This window comes from Monodon monoceros, unplaced genomic scaffold (genome assembly GCF_005190385.1).
Source record: "Monodon monoceros isolate NGI ecotype Baffin Bay Population unplaced genomic scaffold, NGI_Narwhal_1 Super_Scaffold_16, whole genome shotgun sequence".
In the NCBI taxonomy this organism is placed as follows: Eukaryota; Metazoa; Chordata; class Mammalia; order Artiodactyla; family Monodontidae; genus Monodon; species Monodon monoceros.
The window spans coordinates 96,880,231-96,902,596 of NW_021703772.1; the positions used below are offsets into that span (position 1 = coordinate 96,880,231).

A 22,366-nucleotide genomic window follows, 5' to 3' on the forward strand; every position below is an offset into this window, starting at 1 on the left:
ACACACACACACACACACACACACACACACACACACACACACACACAAAAGCTGTTTTCAAAGTAGTCTTCCCCCCCTGCAAAAAACAAAACCATTTTGTGGTTAACTTGGCTGGCTGCTTTGCTATATTGTACTACAGATTTGACAGCATGGGACCAGAATACTTGGTTCAAACCACAGGTGCTCTACTTTCTAGAAGTGTGACTTTGGGCAAGTTACTAAATCTCTCTTGCCCTTAGGATCCCCATCTGCAAAATGGGGATGATCTTGGGGCCCTCTCTTGTAGGGTTGTTGCAGGCAGTAAATGAGCTAGGAGCCATCTGAAGAGTGCCTGGCATTCAGCAAAGTATTTAATAAGCTTAGCTATTACTTGAGTAAACGTCCAGCTTTATAAAGTCAAATGATTACCCAAGACACCCCTAATTTGATGATTATGCTGCAATTTGGACCTGACACACGAGCTCCTTAAGAAGGGCCCTCCAGTCTTAGTGGGAAGACCCTTGATGTGTCCACACAGTATGTGTTAATAAGGGCTGGCTGTGTGGTGCTGACTTGGCAAATGGCCCTATGTTCTAAGGGCAAAACTTCCCTTGCAACAAGGCCGTGCTCGGCACATTATCAGCCAGGCTCCCCCTCCCTTCACTGAACCCACACAGGGCCTCTTTGGTAGTGATCTGATTGACTGATTTATTCTCTTTGGAGTTTGAGAGAATTCCAGGATTTCAAAAACACATAGTTGAGAACCATCTCTCTGTGGTCGCTTATAAAGTACTAACAAACAGGGACAAGATCTTGAAGTGCAGCCTGTCATCCTCTCTGGCATGAGACAGTGTGAACCAAAGAAAGTAAATAAAAAGAAGTTCTGTCTAGTCCACAGTTTAAAGAAAAATGAACTTTATTCACTGGTACTGGCATCTCAGAAGCAAGGGAAATGATGCCCACTGCCTTCACTGCACCTGTCCTGTATTTTGGTGGGGGGGGCTCAACGAAACACCCTGGAGCAGTGCCCTGGCCACACCAAGTTTCTGGGCTGTAGGAGAAGGAAGAAAAGTGCTCTCCGTGGGGATCTGGGCTCAGGGTTGCCGTCTTCTAGCCAGTGCAGGCCGCTAAGTCTGGCTCCTTTGGGTCTGTTGCAGGAATCATGTACCGCAAGTCGTGCGCGTCATCGGCCGCCTGCCTCATTGCCTCGGCTGGGTACCAATCCTTCTGCTCCCCGGGGAGAGTGAATTCCGTGTGCATCAGCTGCTGTAACACCCCTCTTTGCAACGGGCCCCGGCCCAAAAAAAGGAGCGGCTCTGCCCCTGCCCTTCGGCCGGGGCTCCCCGGCACCCTCGTGCTCCTCACATTCGGCCTTTTCTTGGCACACTGCTGAAGCTGAAGGAGATACCAGCCCCCTCCTGCATTGCTCTTCAGGCCCACCTTCCCCCAGCCCCCTGAGATTTTTCTGGGTGTCTGTCCTTTGATGCTGGGTGGCGAGGGGAATCCGTGTTCTCTCTCTTTCAGTTCCTTTGCAAACAAACAATGGAAGAGCTCAGTGTAAAAACAAAACTTTGTGAGCTCTGGACGCATTCAGTTTGACTGAATTTTCAGTGTGTCCTTGAAGGAAGGAAGGAGGAATGGATACAGATGGGCCAACTCTCAGAGTTGAGGCCAGGTTGGCGGCAGCATTCGCCCTTAAGTGACACTTGTAAGCGGCCATCTGCTTTTTTCCCAGGCCCGTCTTCCACCCCTGTCCCTGATGATGGGCGCACAGTTTGTTTTGGCACCGCTGCATGCAGGTAACTGTCGCTTTCGTGTGGGGAGGGCCCCTTGGCGCTCCAGCTTCCCTTCCTTCCTTGACAGACAGTCACACTTCCTGCTCCTGGAAGCCATTTTCGGTGGCGGGGTTGGCAGGTTTCACCTCTGAGTTGGGATCCGGTGACTCGCAACTCAACTGCTGAGGCTTAGGTTCGGGCTTGGCCTCGCTCTGAAAAGTGCTTAGGAAAACCTTGTTAGTTCTCCTTGCAGAGGAATTGGGCCGGGAAGCCAGGAAGATGAGCGGGCGGCGCGCTGAGCGGGCGCCATCCACGGCGGAGGCCACGTGGGCGCGCAGGCGCTTCTCCTGGTTGGCGTGTGGCAGCGTCAGCCTGCAGCGCAGCACCTGCCCGAACACGCTGCGGAACTGCTGCGAGGACACGTTGTACAACAGCGGGTTGACGACCGAGCTCAGGTAAAAGAAGGTGTCCGAGAAGGGAAGAAGGATCATATACGCCTGGAAGTAGGACTTGGTCCAGTCGTGCTTGGGCTTGGCCGCAGCCATGATCCTCCGAACCTGGTTGGGCATCCAGCAGACGGCCAACGTCACAACGATCAGCCCTGAGCAGGTGGGAGAGGGGAGAGACAGAGAAAAAAAAAATCATAAGCCCAGCAACAAAAAAGATACCCAGAAGATATTGAGCCCCTCAGTTCTGTGCTTACTGGCCAGGAAATGGTACCCAATTTTCAAGTTGGGCTTGCTTGATGGCTTTTTTTGCCACTAGCAAAAAAAAAAAGAATTTAACAAACACTGTTTCAAGGCCAGGGGCGTTGACTGTGTTAAAGACCATTAAATGCTTTAGACAATTTATTTATACCTGTTGATGCCTGTTAATTTAAAAAAATGTTTTTGTTGTCTGTGTATCCAGAAAGCATTTGATGTAGTCCATAAGTCTGGTTTTGGCCTTTAAGGAATAGACGGATACAGTATAGCCACATCAGATGAAACGATATTTGTACTTTAAAGAGTGTTTGTCTAGAGGCAACCCAATGCTTATTTTCAAGACAGAGGGCAGTGGCAGCCCTTCGGTAACAAAGAAGTATATTTAGCGACACTAATTTTGCATTCAATTTCAGGGGAGGCAAAATCAGGAGTAGCCTGTCACTGAGCGTGTGTTTTGGACATGTATGTAGTAGGCGTGCACACCTGTAATTACAACGCTGTATCTGCAGCAGCACTTCTGTTTCTTTACAGGTGTTTTTAGATGTGGCATGTATTTGAGCCTCATGGGGGAAAGAAGATAATTAATCCAAAAACCATGGAAAATATAAAACTTCGAGTTCAGCGAGTAACTCACTAGCTCACTGCCTTTGTGTCACTAAGCTGTACCGTCAGCAGCCCCGAAAAGATCAGGCTCTACAAAGACACCCCTTAGTGGTCCCCCAGAGGATCAAAAGTTGACTGCACGGACAGATGTCTGAACGCCCACGTATTTGCATTCTGAATCACGCAATCATTGCTCTTTCTACAACCTCTGACAGAGAAAAAGATGCTATGTACACCGCAGACAACTGATATCACAAATGTCACGAGTATTTATCCACAGTGACCAAAAAAGTAAATAAGAAAAGGAAAAGCAGGCATCTGCAGAGCCTTTCTTTGCTGTCTTCTCTTGGGGACCCAAGACACCAGAATGTAAGTAAGTTTCTATGTGGAGAGGTGATATCTTAGAGCTTAGAGCTGTGTTTTGGATTTTCAGAAATTCTTCCTCCCTCTCCTAAATTTACATAATATATTAAGAAGAAAAATTGATTCACATTTTCAAACCCTCTGATTCGCTAGGAAGCCACAGGTAAGTGATTGTTGGCAACGACCCCTTCTTGCCTCTGATCAATGGTAAATATTTCATTAATAAATGCTCCAGGAAAAACAGCCATGTTTATCCATCCAGGGTTGGCCCACCCGCACACCCTTGCCTGGGGTGGCAGAGGGGCCCTAGTTATGTTCTCTGGCACTGAAATCACCCAGTTCTCCCAACAACAAATCCTCCAAAAATCCCAGCTGTCAGCAAAGATGACCCGTGAAACCTGCTCTCCCCTGTTAAATTTCCAAACAAACAGGTTTGACAGGTTTATCGGGTCAAACCTCAGCCCACACTTGAAATACAAACCGATTTGCTTATTTCTTTCCTTTGCTACACTCAGTAAATCTAAAAATAAAACAGGCAAAGTAACATATTGATCTGATGAAAGGCAAAAAAAAAAAAAAAAAAAAATCACCTTGAAGCACCTCGTTTCAGCTGCTAGATGGGAACAAAAATCAACGTTGTTCTGATTACCAAAAAAAAAAAAAAAAAACAACCTGCATAGGAAAATCGGGGACTCTAAGAGGCACGGGTGTGTCCAGCCACCACTGCTATCCCAAGTGTGTTCTTAAGTTATTTCTCCTTGTTTCTTATCTCATGTAGCTCTGGCTGAAAGGTTCATCTTGTTAATTGTGAAGGACTCAGGTAACTCACCTCGCGAAACAACATATCGTCACAAAATTTTCTATCTTTTTCTCTTCCTTGCCACTGAATTTCAGAGAACAAGTACCAACCATCTTCATCTAAGAACTTATTTCTTAGAATGTGGAAACTGAGCACAGGGTTTTAGCTGTGTGCCATGCTCACTGTGGGAGGTTGTGCTTGCAGGTGCAAGAATCTAGAAAGGCAACGAGAACCACCTTGTACTTACCCTGGTTGAACATAGCACAGCTTCTGAAGCCAACAGAAAGAAAAGGCAGCAGTGTGGGGCAAAAGAGAAGTTACACGATTTTTCTTCTCCTGTCCTGTGCTCTTGATCTCTTGTTTACAGGACCCTTATTCTCCCATTACCTACACCCCCTCTGCCTGGAGTCGATCGTTCTTTGATCGACCATCCCATCAAAAGGAAGCAGAGTTCCATAAAAGGCAAGACCCAGCATCCCCGGTCCAGACACGGGCAGATGAAGGATTGTGGCTGGTTTATAGTTTTAGCCAGGATCGAATTCTTGCTCTGAACAGTTGAAGTAAATAAGTAGGAGGCACCTTAGTCTGAACAAGTAAGAAGATGCGGAACCAGACGAGAGATTTTTTTCAATGATGAGAAAAAGAAGGGAAAGGTTAGCCTTCTTGGGTGTAGAAGTAAACAGATAGACATGAAAGAAAATACAAATTTGGGGAAGAAGCGAAACAAGGAACTGAGTTGAAATGGTCAGGGATTAAAAGATGAGGCACCGGACAGGTCCTGAGATGATGTAAGAAAGCACCATGCCGATTGCTTATTGCGTTTTCCCTATGTTAGTTCAGTGATAAGTGCTCTCTGCTAATTTCCCAGGCATTTCTCACAACAACCTGCTGAGATCAAGACTGTTATTATCAGATCCAAACTGTTACCTTAATTTTCTAGATGAGGAAGTTGAGGCTCAGAGGTTAGTTACCCAAGGGCTAGCTATAGCCAAGACACATGCTTGCTGGACTCCAAAATCCACAAGCTATATATATATATATATATATATATATATATATATATATATTTTTTTTTTTCTCCAAGACAATATTGTCTCTCACATTGTCAATTTGAAAAATAGAACATAAGTAAACATGAGCCATAATCCCACCATACATAATAGGTATTAAACAGCACTGCCCACTAGAAATACAAGCCACATATGTAATTTTAAAATCTCAACCCCATTCAAAAAGTAAGGGATAGGTGAAATCAATTTTAATGATTTTAATCCAAGATGCCCCAGATACCATCATTTCACACTCGGTTTCAACGTGCAACGAATCAAACCATTCATGGGATGTTTTACATTTTCTTACATTTCTTACTAAGTCTTTGAAACCCAGTGTGGCTTTTACGCTTACAGCACATTTCAGTTGGGACCAGCCCCCTCTGGCTAGTGGCTACGCCACAGGTTAAAGTAACCCTTCATAGACGCTCCCCAAAGCAGCAAGGCTCCCAATTTCCTTCTCCTCCCACTTCCCACTTCCCAGCCACACACCCCAGAGAGTCCTGCCAAACCAAAGAAACCCTCACAGAATCTCCCACCTAGCCTGTATTTATCCTCCTAAGATTCTGACGATGCAACCAAGGTTGAATCTGGATCGTATTTCTGAATACACATTCTCCGCTATAGTGTAGACCAAGTCGATCCAGTCTTTTCACAGAAAGCCTTCCCTATAAGGGACTACAAATTATTTAAAGCATAAATAATTGTGAAAACACACAATTTTATTTTGCATCCCTCATTCTAAGCCTTGCCTAGTCATTCTGCAATAAAACAGATTGTGCCACGTACCTGCCAGGGCTGCTAGAATATACTTCCCCATCTCAACTGGAGATGGGGAAAATGGAGCACTGGGCACCCAGGTACAGTCAATGGACAGTGTAACAGAGGTTAGCCTTGGTGGTGTCAGGAGTCAAACTAGCCCCCTTATAAAATTGTCATTTTTTTAATAACAAGTGAATTGCTCCTTTCTCCATTTGAAAACAAAGCTCATTATTTTTAGATGACACATTGCTGAGAATAAACACCATGTCCAACAGTGGCTTTTTATTCTGACCGTTCACAACCGGTACAGCTCCAGTCCCAGCTACTCTGTAGCCGAGACAAAGCTTTAAAGTTTTATTCACGCCTCAATAGACCGTATTAAAGGTTTGAGTAAATTTACGTCGGACTGCAGTCCATTTGCACTGTATATTACGTTTGGAAACCTCTATAATGCTTCGGTCTGTGTGGCGTAATCTGTGGCCCGCAGGTAAATGACTTCAGTGTGAACTTGAATGGAGATCAGTGAACTGAACTCAGTCACTGAGTAAAGCACGTAAACTGTTTTAAGTGAAACTGTGGATAGATCTGTATCGTACTGCCGACAGCCGTGCACTCTGGGTTAAGAAATACCTTCACGTCTTGCCTGTTTTCCCACATCAAGTACTTCCATTTTTCCTCCTTGATCACTGCACTAAAATGACAAGAGCCCATTAGGCGCTGACACAGATTTATTCTCAGCAGAGTACTGTTTAAAAAACAGAAGTAATGCAGACGTCCAACAGCGTCCAAGTCAGCCTGCTTGGTTGAGTCTTCAGAAGTGCATTAAGCTATGCCACCTGGGATGTGGCGGCATCACACATCCGACACCGCGCTCCGTTTTCTCCCCTCCAATCTTTAAAGTGAAGGTAACTATTTGTGAGTCCCCCAGAAGTGACTCACAGTCATCAGAAAATGGGACAGCAGGAAGAGAACGCCCTTGTCCTACAAGTGACAGAACTGAGGCTAAGTGATTTGCTCAAAATCTCACAGGTCACGGTGGCAGGACCGCTGCTCAGAGCACTGGATTCCACCCGAAATGGACCATAAAAGCCTTTCATTATTTTTAAAGGTAGTGGGATGGCTTTGTCTTTCACTTTTTGGCTCAAGTGCTAACCATTCACAGCGTGGAATTCAATGAGAGGCAGGTCCAGCTCAGACCCCAGCCAAAGTCAGCACAACACCTCGATTTAGAACCAGGATTCCGTTTTAGGACCAGGTCCCTCAAGAACAGGCACGTGACAAAGCTCTGGAGCACACATATTCCCCCCAGAGGAAGCTGAAGCTCTCCCAAAGGAGCTGAAGAATGTTTGCAAAACAAAATATGATTCCAGGTCATGACCTGACGAGCAAGCCTTAAGGACACCACTTATCCCCCCGATCTGTCCATCCATCCACCCGCCTATCTGCATCTGTCTATCGGTCCATCCGTCTGCCTTACGTAAGCACCTGCTACAAAAGAATATCTAGCTCGTCCTAAGCAGAAAAGGTCTGGATATTTGATCCTTCCTCAAGTGAAGTTATTTTGTTTGCTTTTAAAGAAATCACCAAGATTTACTTTTCCACCTGTTAGAGTCCCGTTTCACTGAATCACTGAAGCCTCGATTTAGGATTTCAGTGATTAGTAGAGCTCTCCGTCTCTTCCTGCCCCAATATTCCAATTTCTCCCTAACCCCAACCGCGGTGAGCAGGAGTTAGAGCCCCTGTCCAAGGCACTGACGATAAAACGCTGAGGAAGGTGAGGCAGCCACAGCCTGGTGACTTGTTGCAAAGGGCCATGACGGCAATCTGGACAGAACGTTACGGCAGCAATGTGCAGGGCTGGCTGACCTTCCCACGGGTGGGAACACTCAGAAAATTAAAGGAGGGGGACTTCCCTGGCGGTCCAGGGGTTAAGACTTCGCCTTCTAATGCAGCGGGTGCGGGTTCGATCCCTGGTCGGGGAGCTAAGACCCCCACATGCCTCGGGGCCAAAAAACCGAAACAGAACAGCAGCAATGTTGTAACAAATTCAATAAAGACTTTAAAAATGGTCCACATCAAAAAAAAAAATCTTTAAAAAAATTAAAGGAGAGTAAGAGTTAGTTTGCCTGGAAAATGGCAGTCAGGCCGAGACACAGCACGAACAGGGGATGGAGGAATGCAAGGGCCGCTCCTTTCTGAGAGCTGCAAGGCTCAGTGTGGCCAGAACAAAGAGCTGGGTGGAGCAGGTGGGAATGGAGGCCAGCGAGAGAGCACTGCATCAGTTTGTGGGCAATAAATTAACTTGCATAGAGCAGCACGCAGAACACCTGCTTGTCAACTGACGTTCAGAATCACAGTTGCCGGTGGAAAGTAAACATATGGTTGGTTGAATGAAGGGGCCAGGGAGAGGCAAATACATCCAAGCAAAGGTTTTAGCGCTTTCCTGAGTTCTGTCGTCGTGTTTGCCAATCTGCTCTTGCCAGCCAGCTGAGACACTGACTCACTCACTACCTTCGACCCAAGGAGCCCAAATCAGCGCAAACCTTGGTTTAGTCTCTCACCTCTAAGACAGCGGTTTTCAAAGCGGGGGTTCCCGGAACAGCAGCATCAGTACTACCTGGGAACTTGTGAGAAACGCACAACCCAGACCCGCTGAATCAGAGACTTGCGGGTGGGACCCCTGGGGTTAACAGGGCCACTGGTTGGTGCTGTTACTCAAATTTGAGAACCGCTGGTCTAAGAGAAGCACAGATGGAGGTGGAGCCTGGATCAGTGGGCATTGGTGTGGCCTCATCACCACATCACACCCTGTCACGGGCTTGCCTTTGAAGCATCACATTCGAATGAGTGTAATACGGCTCTGACAGTAACTTTGAAACTACTCCCACTGGTTCCTCTCATTCCTGAGGGGCAGCACTACCTCTCTTCTCCTCTCCCTCTCTTGCCCCTGTCTCCCCTTCCTTCCCCTTTCCTCTCCCTGCTCCCCTCTCCTTTCTTTTCCCCCCTCTTTCTTTACATGTTTCTCCAGTAAGGAAAGCAATGGCGCCTCTCCTTTCTCTGCACTGTTTCTTTCCCCCTTTCTCCCCTCCATTTTTTCCCAAGGTCACCATAACCAAGCCATGTCCAGTCTTGCTTATGTTGCCAGCACACACCGCTTCCCTTTTTTTTCCTGGATGGCTTTGAGACCGTGGCTGGATCACCCACAGGCACGTTCCTTAATGGCTAACAGGTGGCCTTCTAGAAGGATGGCCATCACTCATTGCTAAGTTTGCCAGTGGAAAGTGAGGGGCTTTGGAAGCAGCACAGATGGGTTGTGAGGAACACAGGTGATGGCTGTGCACTGGACATTCTCCCCCTTCTCCCCCCTGGCTGAGAGCCACTCCATGTCCTATGTCCTCTGACCCTGCCAGGGCTTGCCTGGACGCCTTGTGGTCACTTTTTCCACGACCCCATCAGCTTAGAGACCTTCATTTAAAACTCTGATCTGCCACCTTGTTCTCTTTCCTATTGAGAAATATTCTTTAGGAGAAGGTAGAAGAGCTGTTGGGATTTGGTTTTCAGAGAAGGGTGCAGGTCACAGCTTTCAAATGATGTAAAGGCCACAGATGGCTGCTTCTGTCCATGAGGACAGATGGTTTGATGTCCCATCCCTGCCCCAGCTATCTGACGGAGCCCAGGAAAGGAGGGTCCCCCCCCAGTGTGGCTCCAGCCACCAGAGACCCAGATTCCAGATGGCCTGCAGTTTGCTAAGCATATCATCCATCCCATTCTGCTCTATAAACTTCAGTACAAGAAGAAAAATTCTAAATCAGTACAACAATATATATATTTCTAAAAGAAGCCCTCCCGTCTGGGAGCTGTAGGACACCCCCTTGCGCTCAAAGCATTTAGGGTCATCATTGTGGTTTAGTGCCTCTGTTCCTTTTCCTTTATGAATGCATGGTCAATGATCAACTGAAAACTGTTAAATAAATATTTTTCTATGTGGCTCTCGACCGTATGTAGCTGTGTGGCTTTCTATGCAGTCTGTCCTGAATCAGCTGATAGGGACGTCCCTGTGTCTGGGGTAGCCACAGAAGCCTGTAGCTATCTCTCAGCAGACAAGTGAAGCCGAACGCTTCTTCCCTAGTAACGCACAGCCCAGGTGTGGGTGGTGGTAACGGGGACTATGGTGCCCTCCAAGCCTGCGGGGGAAGCGACAGACCGTGTGATGACGGGGCCATCCTCTCCAGGGATCAACTCACGCCACCCCCGGTGATGGCCGTGCCACTTATAAACACTGCTTCATGGCTGAAAGAGAATTTAGCTCCCTGCAAATGGTAGAGAATTAAAACCCCAGAATGCAAGCACTGAAAAAAAAAAAAAAAAAAACCTCACAGATGAGTCTACCGGGGGGCCAGCAGAAGCCTCAGAGAAGCGGGAAGAGGTGCGCAAATTCACACAGCCCAGGAGTCCAAATATAGGGCCTCCCAGTCTTACGGTGTTTTGCACTGGTCACGAGCTCCCCCCCGAGCCCAGCGAAACCAAGCAGCTCTTGGATGAAGCGGGGCTCAGCCAAGCCCACGCAGCAGAGGCAACACGGGCACTTCAGGAGCGCGGAGAGGCGCCAACGTGCCTGTGGGTCCCGGTTCCTGCTTGAGGGCCCCTCTGTGTCGCGGGACCGGGACCCTGGGAGAACCAGCATTGGGTGCCTGTGACTGAGGCAGGCCAGGCCCGGGTGGGGCAAGCAGCCGTCCCATCTGTTCTTTCCGGTCTCCAGGCCCCCGCACATGCTGACCACTCTGCCTGAACCACATCTTCGTCCTCCACTATTCCTCCTCTGTCCCTTCCTCTCTCCTCCTCTCACGCCACTGCCGTGCTTGGTCCAGCTCTTATTCTACAAGTGTCCGCAAACTGTCATTGCCTCTAGGAAGCCTGCCTTGTCTCCACGAGGCTCTACCAGGTTCCCTTCTATGAGATCACCAGCACCTTTACCTCCTGCCCCTGTCATTATATCACTGTAGTGTAAACTAGACCATAAACTCCATGAGGTCAGGAGGTTCCATCTTCACTGTCATATCCTCAGCATGTCACAGACCATCTTTACATAGTAATTGCTCAATAAACAACTGCAGGAGGGAGGAGGGGTGTTGGAGGTCAGGTGAGGGGCTGGACATCCAGAGAGCATTTCACTTGCATTCACCTCATGTATATAGGATCCATTTGAAGCCAGCTTCCCCCTCCAGAGGGGTCAGTACACTGAGCCAGTGCCTAGATCATTACAAGCCCCATCCTGAGGAAAAGAGGAGGAGAGAGTGGGACTTGAAAGAAGGAATCACCTTTCATTCAAGCAAGGTCGGAACCCCCAGGTCCAAGAAGGAGGTCCAGACAGGGGTGCGGAGGTTTGGTTCTGACAGATGCCTTCAGACGCCAGCAGCCTTAGTCTCCCAGACCATGCACTACTATCCCGGCCCTGTATTCTCTGAGCTATAAACCCGTTTCTTCTCCTGTTTCTCTCCAAGATGGCCTCATGCGGTACAGAGTGTAGATAAGGATCAACGGGTGAAATAGGATATAGAAAAGACACATGTTGGAGGACATTCACTTGCCCCCAAATACTCGCTTCAGGGACCCCCTAAATCACGGTCCCCCATGAAGATGCTACAAGTCTTTATCAGAGAGCTGCAGCCCCCAAACCCAAAGCATAAGGGTTGGGGTCTGAACCAAAGGGCGAAACTCATAGAGAAATGAAGAGCAACTGGTAAAGGTGGTGGGAGACTATTTCTCTGTTATATACTATGTGGCCTCAGGAGAATGAGCTCCTGCAGTTATGACCCTAAATGCACCTGGGAACAGCTTGGTTGTAGAGGGAGAGGGTTTGGGGAGAGCAGAACACGAAGATGTTTAACTTCCCAGATTAACACCCCTCCCACTCTATGCCTATCATACATTTTCCAATGACATATATCCTAGCACCAGCACCTTTGTCTCCCCCTGACCTACGCAACTCTGCCCACCATGGGATGCTCAGACTTTACCTCTAAAGCTCAGGCTTCTTATATGCAAAAGCGAAGATTACAACAGCTGCTGGGATGATTAGATGAGATAATGGACATAAAGTGCTAAGTACAATACCTGGTACCAGATAAGGGCTTACTGTTAGTTGTGACTACCAGCACCTCTCTGATCGTCTCCCATCTCCACCGCCATGACCATGACCTCCACCTGCACCACCATTACCATCTCTGGCACCACGTATACCATCATCACCAGCTCCATGTCCCCTTCCACCACCATTATCACCACCACCATCCTCGCTGCCACCAAGATGGCTCCCAGAGGTCAGAAGGCTGACTAAAACCACGAGATGTCAGATACCTTCCAACCCTCAACTCACAGATAAGGCCCAGAAAAATTCTGTGACTTTACTAGGGTTTTCCTGCTAGTCAGTAGCAGACAGAGGACCAAGACTTAGATCTCCTCACTTCCAGGCCAAACTTCTTTCCACCACCTGGAAACGGGGCTCCCGCCACTCTGCCCTGAAGCCCTGACTCATTTATCCCCCCTTCAACACACACATACAGGTTTTGTGGGTTCAAGGGGCTAGAGAGGCAAGGAGTGGAGACTGTCATAAAGAAGGAAATCGATAGAAGGGAGTATTGTTAAGAAGGGAAAATTCCAAATTCCAGGAAGATGGGAACCCTGAATCCCTCCCCAACTTCCTGTCCTTTCACAATTCCTCTCCAGGAAGAATGACAAGGGGCAGGGAGGCTCCGTAACTGTCTGTTATCCGGTTACTTAGGCTAAGAAGGCCTCCACTCCAAATGACCCCATCCTCTCTTCCTTCCTCCATCCTCTACTCCACTCTCAGCACACATCCACACCCACACCCAGTGCCCATAGCACGTTTGCGCATGTCCCAGTATAGGTGCAGACGGAGCTGTGGTACTAGCCCGCTGGGATCTGGAGCCACACAGACCTGGGTTTGGATCTCAGCCCTGCTATTACCAGCTGTGTGCCCATGGACTTACATCTCTGTGACATGGATGAAAGAGCAGTATCTACTTCAAGGAATTATTGCGAGAAAAGTAAAGGAGATACGTGCATACAAAGCACAGAGCATAGCAATGCAATGGTCAGTGAATGGCCACTCATACTACTTACTATACAATTCAATCAGCTGCCCAGGGTGGAGGTAATACCAGCTAAAGTTAATGTAGTGCGTGCATTTCAGACCCTCTCCTATGCACTTAACGTACACTCACTTATTTAAACCGTACAAAAAGCCCCTACTGAATTTCACTGCTATTACACAGATAAGAGAGTTGAAGTACGAATAGGTTAAATGACCTGCCTAAACTCACACAGCTGTGAGGGCAAGGCCAGAACTTAGACCCAGGCGGCCTGGTCCAGAGTCCGTGCTGTTGAACACGCTGCCCCAGCAGCCTGCCCTCAGCTGGAGAGTCCCTCGGGAGGATCGAAGATCCAATGCTTTCTGAATCCCAAATTCAAATTAGGGTACTCCAATGCAAATTTCTTCTTTTTAGGTGTCATGGTAAAAAACTGTCAAGAAATAAAAACCCCCTCTAACACTCTATGACAAGGAAAGGTATCACCTTGAAAGGGCCTCTTTTCATGTAAAGTGAACACAATAAACTTTCCTGCTACTGTACCAGAAGCTTGATGGAATTCAAAGAAGCGAACTGCCTTTGAATAGGAGTCTGACTCCTGCAGAATGTCTGCTTTTGACTGGATTTATTTGATGGAGAGCAATAACCTCTACCCCATCCCCACTCCCATGCACAGGAAGAGTTCGGGGAAGGATACTTCCCTATGAAAATTCATTTAATTTCGGCACTGAAGACTATTCTCACCCATCGTAAGCTGCTCTTCCCCCTCCCCATAAATACCATCTAGAATTTAGCTTTAAAGTAAATTAGATAATGAGTTCAGCTCCCCTTTATCTGCTCATATCACGTAAGTTAGCAATGAAATTCCTGGAACAATCTATAACCAAATGTCAGAACAGGAGGCAAAAAAATGAATTCAGCTGACGGGAGAGACATCAAAAGAGGTTCACGAAAAATCCAGGCTTATATCTGTGTTTTATTTAAAGCTGAGGGTCTCAAATGAAATCCAAGAAGCTCTCAGAAGAGTTGAGGAGATGGTGTCAGGCTTCTAAGATAGGGTTTTGTATCAAGAATGATCGCGTGAGGATGCCTTCCTGTTAATGATTTGAAAATGAAATTACTGCAGTATGACCTGATAAGAATAAATCCCTCCTGGTGGGCTTTCTTTTCAGAGGGGCAAAAAGAACTTTGAGGAAATAGTCTTGCAGATTTGGGAACATTAAGGATCATCTCCCCTATCCAAGTGCAGCAGTAATTGTCAGCGATGTGCATTATTATTCATATTTAGTAAAGCCAGTCCTGTCCAACAATAACATCCTGCTTTAATTTTTAAAGCTCTTCTGCATCTGTTACCTCACTTGCTGTCTGTCTCCCCAACCTGATGACCAAATGGCAGTGTAATATGGGGAAGAACGAATCTGACTCCATACTGGATGTGTTTCTTTTACTTCAACCTTTGTATTCTATTGCTTTTGCTACAAGTTAAGAATGTTGCCTACAGCCTGAAATAGACAGGATGGCCCATCCTCAAGGCTCTGACCTTTAAAGGTATAACATTTTTCCATTCATATAAAGATAAAAAGTTGCAGGACAGAGAATAACATCTGTCTTGTTGGAAGTTTACAGAAACATCCTGACCTGACCTAGGCAGACAGCTGCAAGAACAAAGGATTCCCCCACCAAGAAGTTTGCAACAACGAGCCACATGCCTCCAACTTTTAGTATAAAAGAAGCCTGAATTCTAACTCAGGCAAGATGGTTCTTTGGGACACTAGTCCACCATCTTCTTGGTCTTTTGGCTTTCCAAATAAAGTCACTACTCCTTGCCCCGACAACTCGTCTCTCGATTCAGTGGCCTGTCATGTGGTGAGTAGTACGAGCTTGGACTCAGTGACAGCAGAGCACCTCTGGGCTCTGTCCTTGCTCTATACTCACCTCACTCCCCCTCTCTGGATACCACCTCCATGCCTCTGACTTGAAGTACCACACCTGGGGACACGCAGGTCCCAAATCAACGTTGCCAGCTTCAGTAGGCATCCACAGCCAGCCCCCAACTCAATGTCATGGCTTGGGTAGCTCATCTGCACCTATATTGGGACACGTCCAAACTGAAGTAATGACCAACCACCAGCTGAAACCTGCTCTCCCTCCTCTGCTCCCAATTTTAATAAACTCTACCGCCATTCACTGAGATTTTTCTAGCTGCAAACCTGCAAGTCATCCTGTTCTACTTCCCCATCACTCCCAAATCCAATCCGTCTCTAAGACTGTCACTTTTCCCTCCCCCATCTGTCCCCTTCTCGCCACCTCCACTGTAAGATCCCTAATGGGGCTACCCTTATCTCATGCCTGGACGAAGCAGAAGCTCACTGACTGGTTTTGTTCGAAATCACTCCGGCCCAAGCCACTCTCCAAACAAGCCAGGATCATCTCATTAAGTTGAAAAGTTCATGTCACCCCCTTGTTAAAACCTTTAAATGGCTTATTACTGAAACCTCAGAATAACTGAAACCTTAGAATAAAGTTCCAAATCTTTAACAAGTCCTACAGGATCTGCCCTAACTTATTCCTTCAGGCTTTCCTGTACCCTGTGGGCTGTGTCTGCTTCCAACACCTCACCCTTTCTCATTTCCTGGAGCCAGCCAACTCCCTCCTGCCTCAAGGGCTCTTATCCAGCCAGGCTCCCTTCTCCTCACCTTGCTTATTCTTATCCATTGTTCAGTTCTCTGCTGAAAGACCACTTCCTCCAAGAAGCCATCCAAGACCTCATGTCTGAGCCCCCTGTTATAAGCTCCCATCACCCCATGCTTCTCGGCCGCACGCTGTACGTTTGGACATATTTAACTTGGAACATGTGTCTTTCATGCCAGTCTTCTCAGCCATGGGAGCCCCATGGGGTTCAGGGCTGCGTCCGTCCTGTTCTACATCCGCAGTGCCTGGCACAGCATCTGGGACATGGCAGGTGCGCGATACACGTAGGAAGACCTGCCAATCTGATGCTCTAACCATATAGTGAGGTAGGTGGGATGGGTGCTGCTGGCCCTATTTTTACAGATCAAGAAGGTGACATGCATTACACTGAACCTATTTGGTTCAGGTTACAAAGAAAATGAGTGGAAGACAGAAAGCCTAAATCCTGGGATCTTCTAATCAAGGATGTTCACAAATTCAAGTACATCACCCCCATCACACATCTGCATGTCTGTAACCCAGAAATCCAATCCTACACCCTCTCCCAGAGTTTAGCCGAGAGGGAGGCAAGCATGGGATGTCCCAGAATGGGGTGAAGACTTTCACCCAACCTTCGTCTTGAGGGAACAGCGTAACTATGACCAACGTAGTCAAATCACAGAAGCGTGGGCTTTCAGACCTAGAAGGACCTCAGAGACGATAGATGATTGTGCTTATAAAATGAGGAGTTGTCTTAGGTTTCTGAGCCCCTTCCCAGTAACAAAACCCTGGTTATTTGACTTCCCTGTACTCCAGGATCCTCCTGAAAAAATTACGGGATATGGGACTTCCCTGGTGGCGCAGTGGTTGAGAGTCCGCCTGCCGATGCAGGGGACACGGGTTCGTGCCCCGGTCCGGGAGGATCCCACATGCCGCGGAGCGGCTGGGCCCGTGAGCCATGGCCGCTGAGCCTGCGCGTCCGGAGCCTGCGCTCCCCAAGGGGAAAAGCCAAAACCGGGCCCGCCCCCGCAACCAAAAAAAAAAAAAAAAAAAAAAAAAGTTTAATAAAGAAAAACTTATGGGATATGAATCACATTTTATAAGGATATTGTATAAATTAAATTAGACACTATACTTACACTGTTTAGTATTTCCAGGTTTACAAATTCAAGAGATTATAATTATTCCCTTATGTAAAGTCCTCAGTGATGCCTAAGCACCTTTCAGTCTTGCTCTCAGAGCATGGTCCATTGCATCCCCGAGAGCACGCTAAAAATCCAGACCCTCGTGCCCTACCCCAGAACCGCCAGTCAGAATCTGCATTTGAACAAGGTGCCCAGTTAATGTCTGAGCTACATTCCAGTGGCCTAACTTCTCAGCAGCACATCCGGGCCCTTCTCCACCTATCTGCTGTCCTCCACCATTCCCTTCCTGAGCCCCAGGCTTTTCCAGATGACTCACATTTCCGGGACCTACCAGATCTTTGCCCAAGAAGGATTCTAAGAAACTCCCGGAATTTACCTGCTCAAGTATTCTGTCCTCTGGGAAGGGCTCCCTGACCATTCAAAGAAAAGGAATCTTCCCGGACCTCGTCCTTGCTTCCGTGACAGCTGAACCACACCAATGTAACTATGAATTTCCACGTCTGGCTGAGAGAACGTGGAGAAGCAAAGCCCATGTCCCAGCCGTCAACTTGTACCGAGTATAGCACAGTAGGGCCAAAACTTGTTCACTGGATGTATGAAAAAGAAATGTAATTCCATCAAAACATGTACCAAAGTCCCATCCTGAATTTCCGACTAACCTGGAATCCTACTGCACTGATACATATAAATACATTACACACACACACACCCCACATATGTATCATTTTATTGCTTAGGATAATGGTACCTTAAAAATAATTTTGGACTTACAGGAGAAAAATCAGAAACCACCTTCCCAACCCCACCCCAGAAAGATGTGCAAAGAACAGAGCGGCTTCAGGTTGTTCTAGAACCAGGATACAGACAGGGCAGGAAGGCAGTGGGACAGCGCCATTTTCCCTGAGGCAGGCCACCTCCTGGCCTTGAATGGGTGAGAAACGGGACCCTTCCTCTCTCCTGCCAGAGCTCTGCCTGGTGTCACGCTAGAATTTGCAGGTCTCTCAGGTTTGAAGTGACAACAAATCTAGGAAAGGATGGAGAAAATTGCAGGAGACTGAAGAGCCTCTTCACGCAAATAGTCCCACCCAGGAAAGGCAGGCTGGGATGCAGAAGGTGGCCAAAGCCTCTGGGCATCAGCTCTGGAAACTCTGGAACTCCTCGAAGGATAAATGCTTCCCAGAACAAGCCTCTACTGGGGGCAGCCACTGGCAGGAGTAAGGTCCAGGTGGCAGGTGGGGAGAGGACAGGCTGCAAGATGCATCTAAGGCGGGGAAGAGAAACAAAGCACCAGAAGGATGGGAGGCATGCGGGATCAGCTCGGCCTGGTGCATCTTGGGACTGAGCACCGTCAGAAGCCCCAAGCACAACTCGAGAGCCACCTCAGGATGTGTCCGCCTAGCCCAGACCCGGCTTCACCAGGCGCCCTTCTTCACCTGATCGCAGATCATCACACTTGGCGTTGGAGCACCTTACAGATTTGTCCGACCCCCACCACACTGCAGATAAGGAAAGGCAGGTCCAGGGCCCACAGGCGACTCCTTCAAGGCCGTTTGCCTGGCCAGCTCCAGGGGAAGAGAAAGACCAAAGCCAGGCCCCTTTCTCCTTTCCCACGGCCAAGGCTCTTTATTTCAACTGACGTTTATGAGTGAAGCCCAGGTTTAGAAGGCAGCCCTGTGTAAGTGAGGGTGGTTTTAGGATCAGGACCCCAGGGCTGGGAACTGGCCTCTTCCACTGACTAGCAGTGTGACCCTAGCGAGCATGTTACGTCACGTTCGTGCTATCATTTTATTTGATAGCAAAATTGGGAAATTAATATCTTCCTTATGGGATGATTGTGTAACCAAGCAGGACCCTATGGGGTCTTCCTGGAACAGACCCCCCCCCCCAACAGCCTCTGCTGTAGCTCCTCTCTGAAGTACCCAGATAATAGTATCTCATGTGTATTTCCTGAGTTTTTCAGATGCTAAAAACCACCACCTAATGGAAGAAATTAACTACTTGATGATCATGAACAAGAAGCCCCCAGACCTTCTGGCGCCTAAGGATTGATCATGTTATCCGCCCCGTTACCTCACCGTCAGCCAATCAGAGAACTGATCACATTACCCTCCGACACCCCTCCCTCACCTTGCCTTTAAAAATGCTTTGCTGAAACCCCTCGGGGAGTTCAAGGTTTTTGAGTGGGAGCCACCCGTCCTGTTCTCCTTGCAGGGCCCTGCAATAAACCTTTCTCTGCTCTAAACTCCAACGTCTTGGTATTGTTTGGTCTCACTGTGCATTGGGGACGCTAACTTGCCTTCAGTAACAACTGGAATAGAAAATGAGACTGTATGTCAATACTTGGCATATTGATACTCAAATGTTATTTCCCTTTCTCTATGTTTCCTAGAATCCTGGGTTTGGGGGGAAAAACAAAGTAGTATCTCTGCCACCATCCTGCTTCAAGCATAGTACCCTGCATACCATCGCACTCAGGTTGCACTAACATTGTGGCAGGGTGTCCTACAATTCAGTGCAATTCTCACACTATTTACCTGAAGACAGCATCAGATCCCACAGGCTAAGGTCTCAATCCTACAAAACTACTCCCCTAACCCCACTTCAGATGCCAGTTGCAAGCCCAGGTTGCCTTCCGACCAACCAGCTATAGATGTGAGGTTGCAACAACCCCTCCCTTGGGTTTGATTAATTTGCTAAAAAGCAACTAAAAGAATTCAGAGAAACATTTTACTTACTAGATTACTCGTTTATCATAAAAAGATAGAACAGCCAGATGGAAACGATGCAGAGGACAAGGCATGGGGAGCGGACAGTGTGGAGCTTCCTTGCTCTCTCTGGGGCACCACTCTCTCCAAACCTCCATGCGTTCACCAACGTGGAAGCGCTCCAGACGCCTTCTTTTGATTTTTTATGGAGGCTTCCTTACATAGCTGTGACTGATTAAATTATTAGCCATTGATGACTGAACTCAGTCTCCAGTCGGCCTCCCTTCCCTCCCTGGAGATCTGGGGCAGGGCTGAAAGTTCTAGCCCTCTAATCACTGGTCGGTTCTTCAAGCAACTAGCCCCCCATCCAGAGGTCCCTCCAAAAGTCACCTCATTAACATAACAAAAGACACCTTGATTGCTCTCCTCACCAAGAAACTTTAAAGGTTTTAGAAGCCCTGTGCCAGGAATGGGAATGAAGACCACATATATATTTCTTATTATAAATCACAACATCACAGGTGGTAAAGTAGCTCTCAGTTTTGGTGCGCGCGTAGAGCTGTTAATCGTCAGTAAAAGCACCCTGAGAGTCCTTTGGGGAACCACTATCCCTGACAATCCCTGAGGTTCAGGTTGGGGGTTGACTCCACTCTACATCCCCAAAAGTAGATAGATGCTGAAGGAGTGGGCAATCAGAGTCACAGTGGCCGGTTCAGTGATGGACACGGGACCCAGTCAGGCCAACCAGACACAGTATTGGGACATTTGCTGGAACCACTTGGGAAAGAAATAATACTCTGTTGGTGTTGCCCAACCAAGAAAATAGAAATCTGCAAGCCTGTGACTATGACTGCCCCAGCATGGGAGAGCCTTCCCTGAAACTGATGTCAATGCAAAGGAAAGCAAAGCAAAGACATAGTAAGAGAGAGTAAAGGATTTCTGACACTGTTTGAGACTGGACCCTACCAGACCTGAAATAAGACCTACCCATGGACTTTTTCAATTATATGAACTAATTCCTTCCTTCCTTCGTTTCTCACTTTCTTTCTTTCTCTCCCTCTCTCTTTTCTTCTTAAACCAACTTGAATACAGTTTTCTCTTACTTCCAACCATAACAATGCCAATTATATAAATCTTTAATTTAATGTGACCTGTAGAGGCAATTTTTCATTCTCCTAAGGTAACATCACTCAGTCTCTCAGGTATAAACTGAATCCCTCCTGTAAATAAACATTTTGTCTTGCCCATCTGAAGTAAAAGAGAGTAAGAGGATTAGTGGCTGCTTTCTACCACTCATACCACTGGGACTTTATCTACTCGAAGCTTGATTTCTCTCTTTTCTCTCTATTGACTAAAGCAATCCAATCCTTTCCTTTCATAGGAAATCTATGCTTATTTACTTGTTTCCTGTTACAAAAAAAAACCCAGCTACCCTTTCTCTTCCTTTATGCAAGGTACTTTTGGATGTAGAATTTAGAGTTGGAAGGGATATCGAGTACATAATCCAGTGGAGCCTTATTATTTGGCCAATGAGAAAACAGAGGGTGAATGTGGAGCCCCATGCCATCAATGGCGGAGTCTCTGACTTCCAGTCAGTGCAATTTCAACAGCTATCGATGCTTTGCAATGACCTTGCACACAATCAAAGCTATTTGTGGGTGGATTAAAATATCGAGTACTTATCACATTGCCTTTCGAGAAAGCACCGCAGCCTTGGATTCTAGCCCCAGTGCTGCGCTCACCAGCTGTGTGACCTTGGGGATGTCATTTAACTTTTCAAAATCTGATTTTTCATTTATAGATTCAGAGGTTGTACTAAGAGGATCATAAAATGTCATAAGTTTAACGAACCTAAAGCAGATCATGGACCGAGAGAAAGCATCCCTGCAAAACAACAAGATAAAGACAGATGATCTGGTCGGGGAAAAAAATGAGCAAACGACTTGAGCAGGAACTTCACAAAAGAGACCACCCAAATGGCCAACAAACAAATTCAAAGATGTTCCACATCATGAGTCTTCAGGGAAATGCAAATTAAAAGCAGTTAGATATAACCACATATTGAACAGAATGGCTAAAATAAAAATACACGGGGTGGGGAAAAACATGTGTAGGCAAGGATATGGAGCAACTGGAATGCTCAAACACTGCTGGTGGGACGTCAGCTGGCACAACTCCTTCGGAAGACCATTCGGCGGTCTCCACTAAAGCTGCACATCTGTGTGCCCGATGACCCAGCAGATCCACTCCCAGGTATATGCCGAGAGAAACGCATAAGATACATCCACCTAAAGACACGGATGAGAACGTTCACAGCAACCTTTCTAGAAGGGTCCCAAACTGGAAACTACGCAAAAGCTCATCAGTGGTAGAGAGGGTAGATAAATGGGATATCTGCACGATGGGACAATATACACTGCATAGAGCAGTGGGAATTGGCAGAATAAGCCACACCCTGCAATATGGTTGCATCTCACAAACATAACGCTGAGCGAAGAAGGCAGACACAAGTGATTACGTGTTATATGATTCTGTGTATACAAAGCAAAAAAACAGGAAAGCAAACGCATGGTGTTAGAAGTCAGGATAATGGCTGCCCTTGGGGGTAAGTACAGGGGGGCACAGGGGAGGTGGGGAGGTACTGGTGATGCTCTATTTCTTAATCTAGTTATGTGAATGTGTTCAAGCTGTAAACGTATAATA

General features: G+C 47.2%; 2 protein-coding genes across 2 annotated transcripts in view; one reads left to right on the top strand and one right to left on the bottom strand.

The window, feature by feature from the left end:
- LYPD1 (LY6/PLAUR domain containing 1) overlaps positions 1-1,429 on the top strand; it is a 48,534-nt gene extending 47,105 nt beyond the window's left edge. The window contains exon 3 of the mRNA XM_029226141.1: positions 1,137-1,429. Coding sequence (XP_029081974.1) covers positions 1,137-1,372 — 236 coding nt within the window. The 3' untranslated portion in view covers positions 1,373-1,429. The remainder of the gene's footprint in view (positions 1-1,136) is intronic.
- A 380-nt stretch (positions 1,430-1,809) lies between these two features.
- GPR39 (G protein-coupled receptor 39) overlaps positions 1,810-22,366 on the bottom strand; it is a 221,891-nt gene continuing 201,334 nt past the window's right edge. Inside the window, exon 2 of the mRNA XM_029226140.1 lies at positions 1,810-2,355. Coding sequence (XP_029081973.1) covers positions 1,847-2,355 — 509 coding nt within the window. The 3' untranslated portion in view covers positions 1,810-1,846. The remainder of the gene's footprint in view (positions 2,356-22,366) is intronic.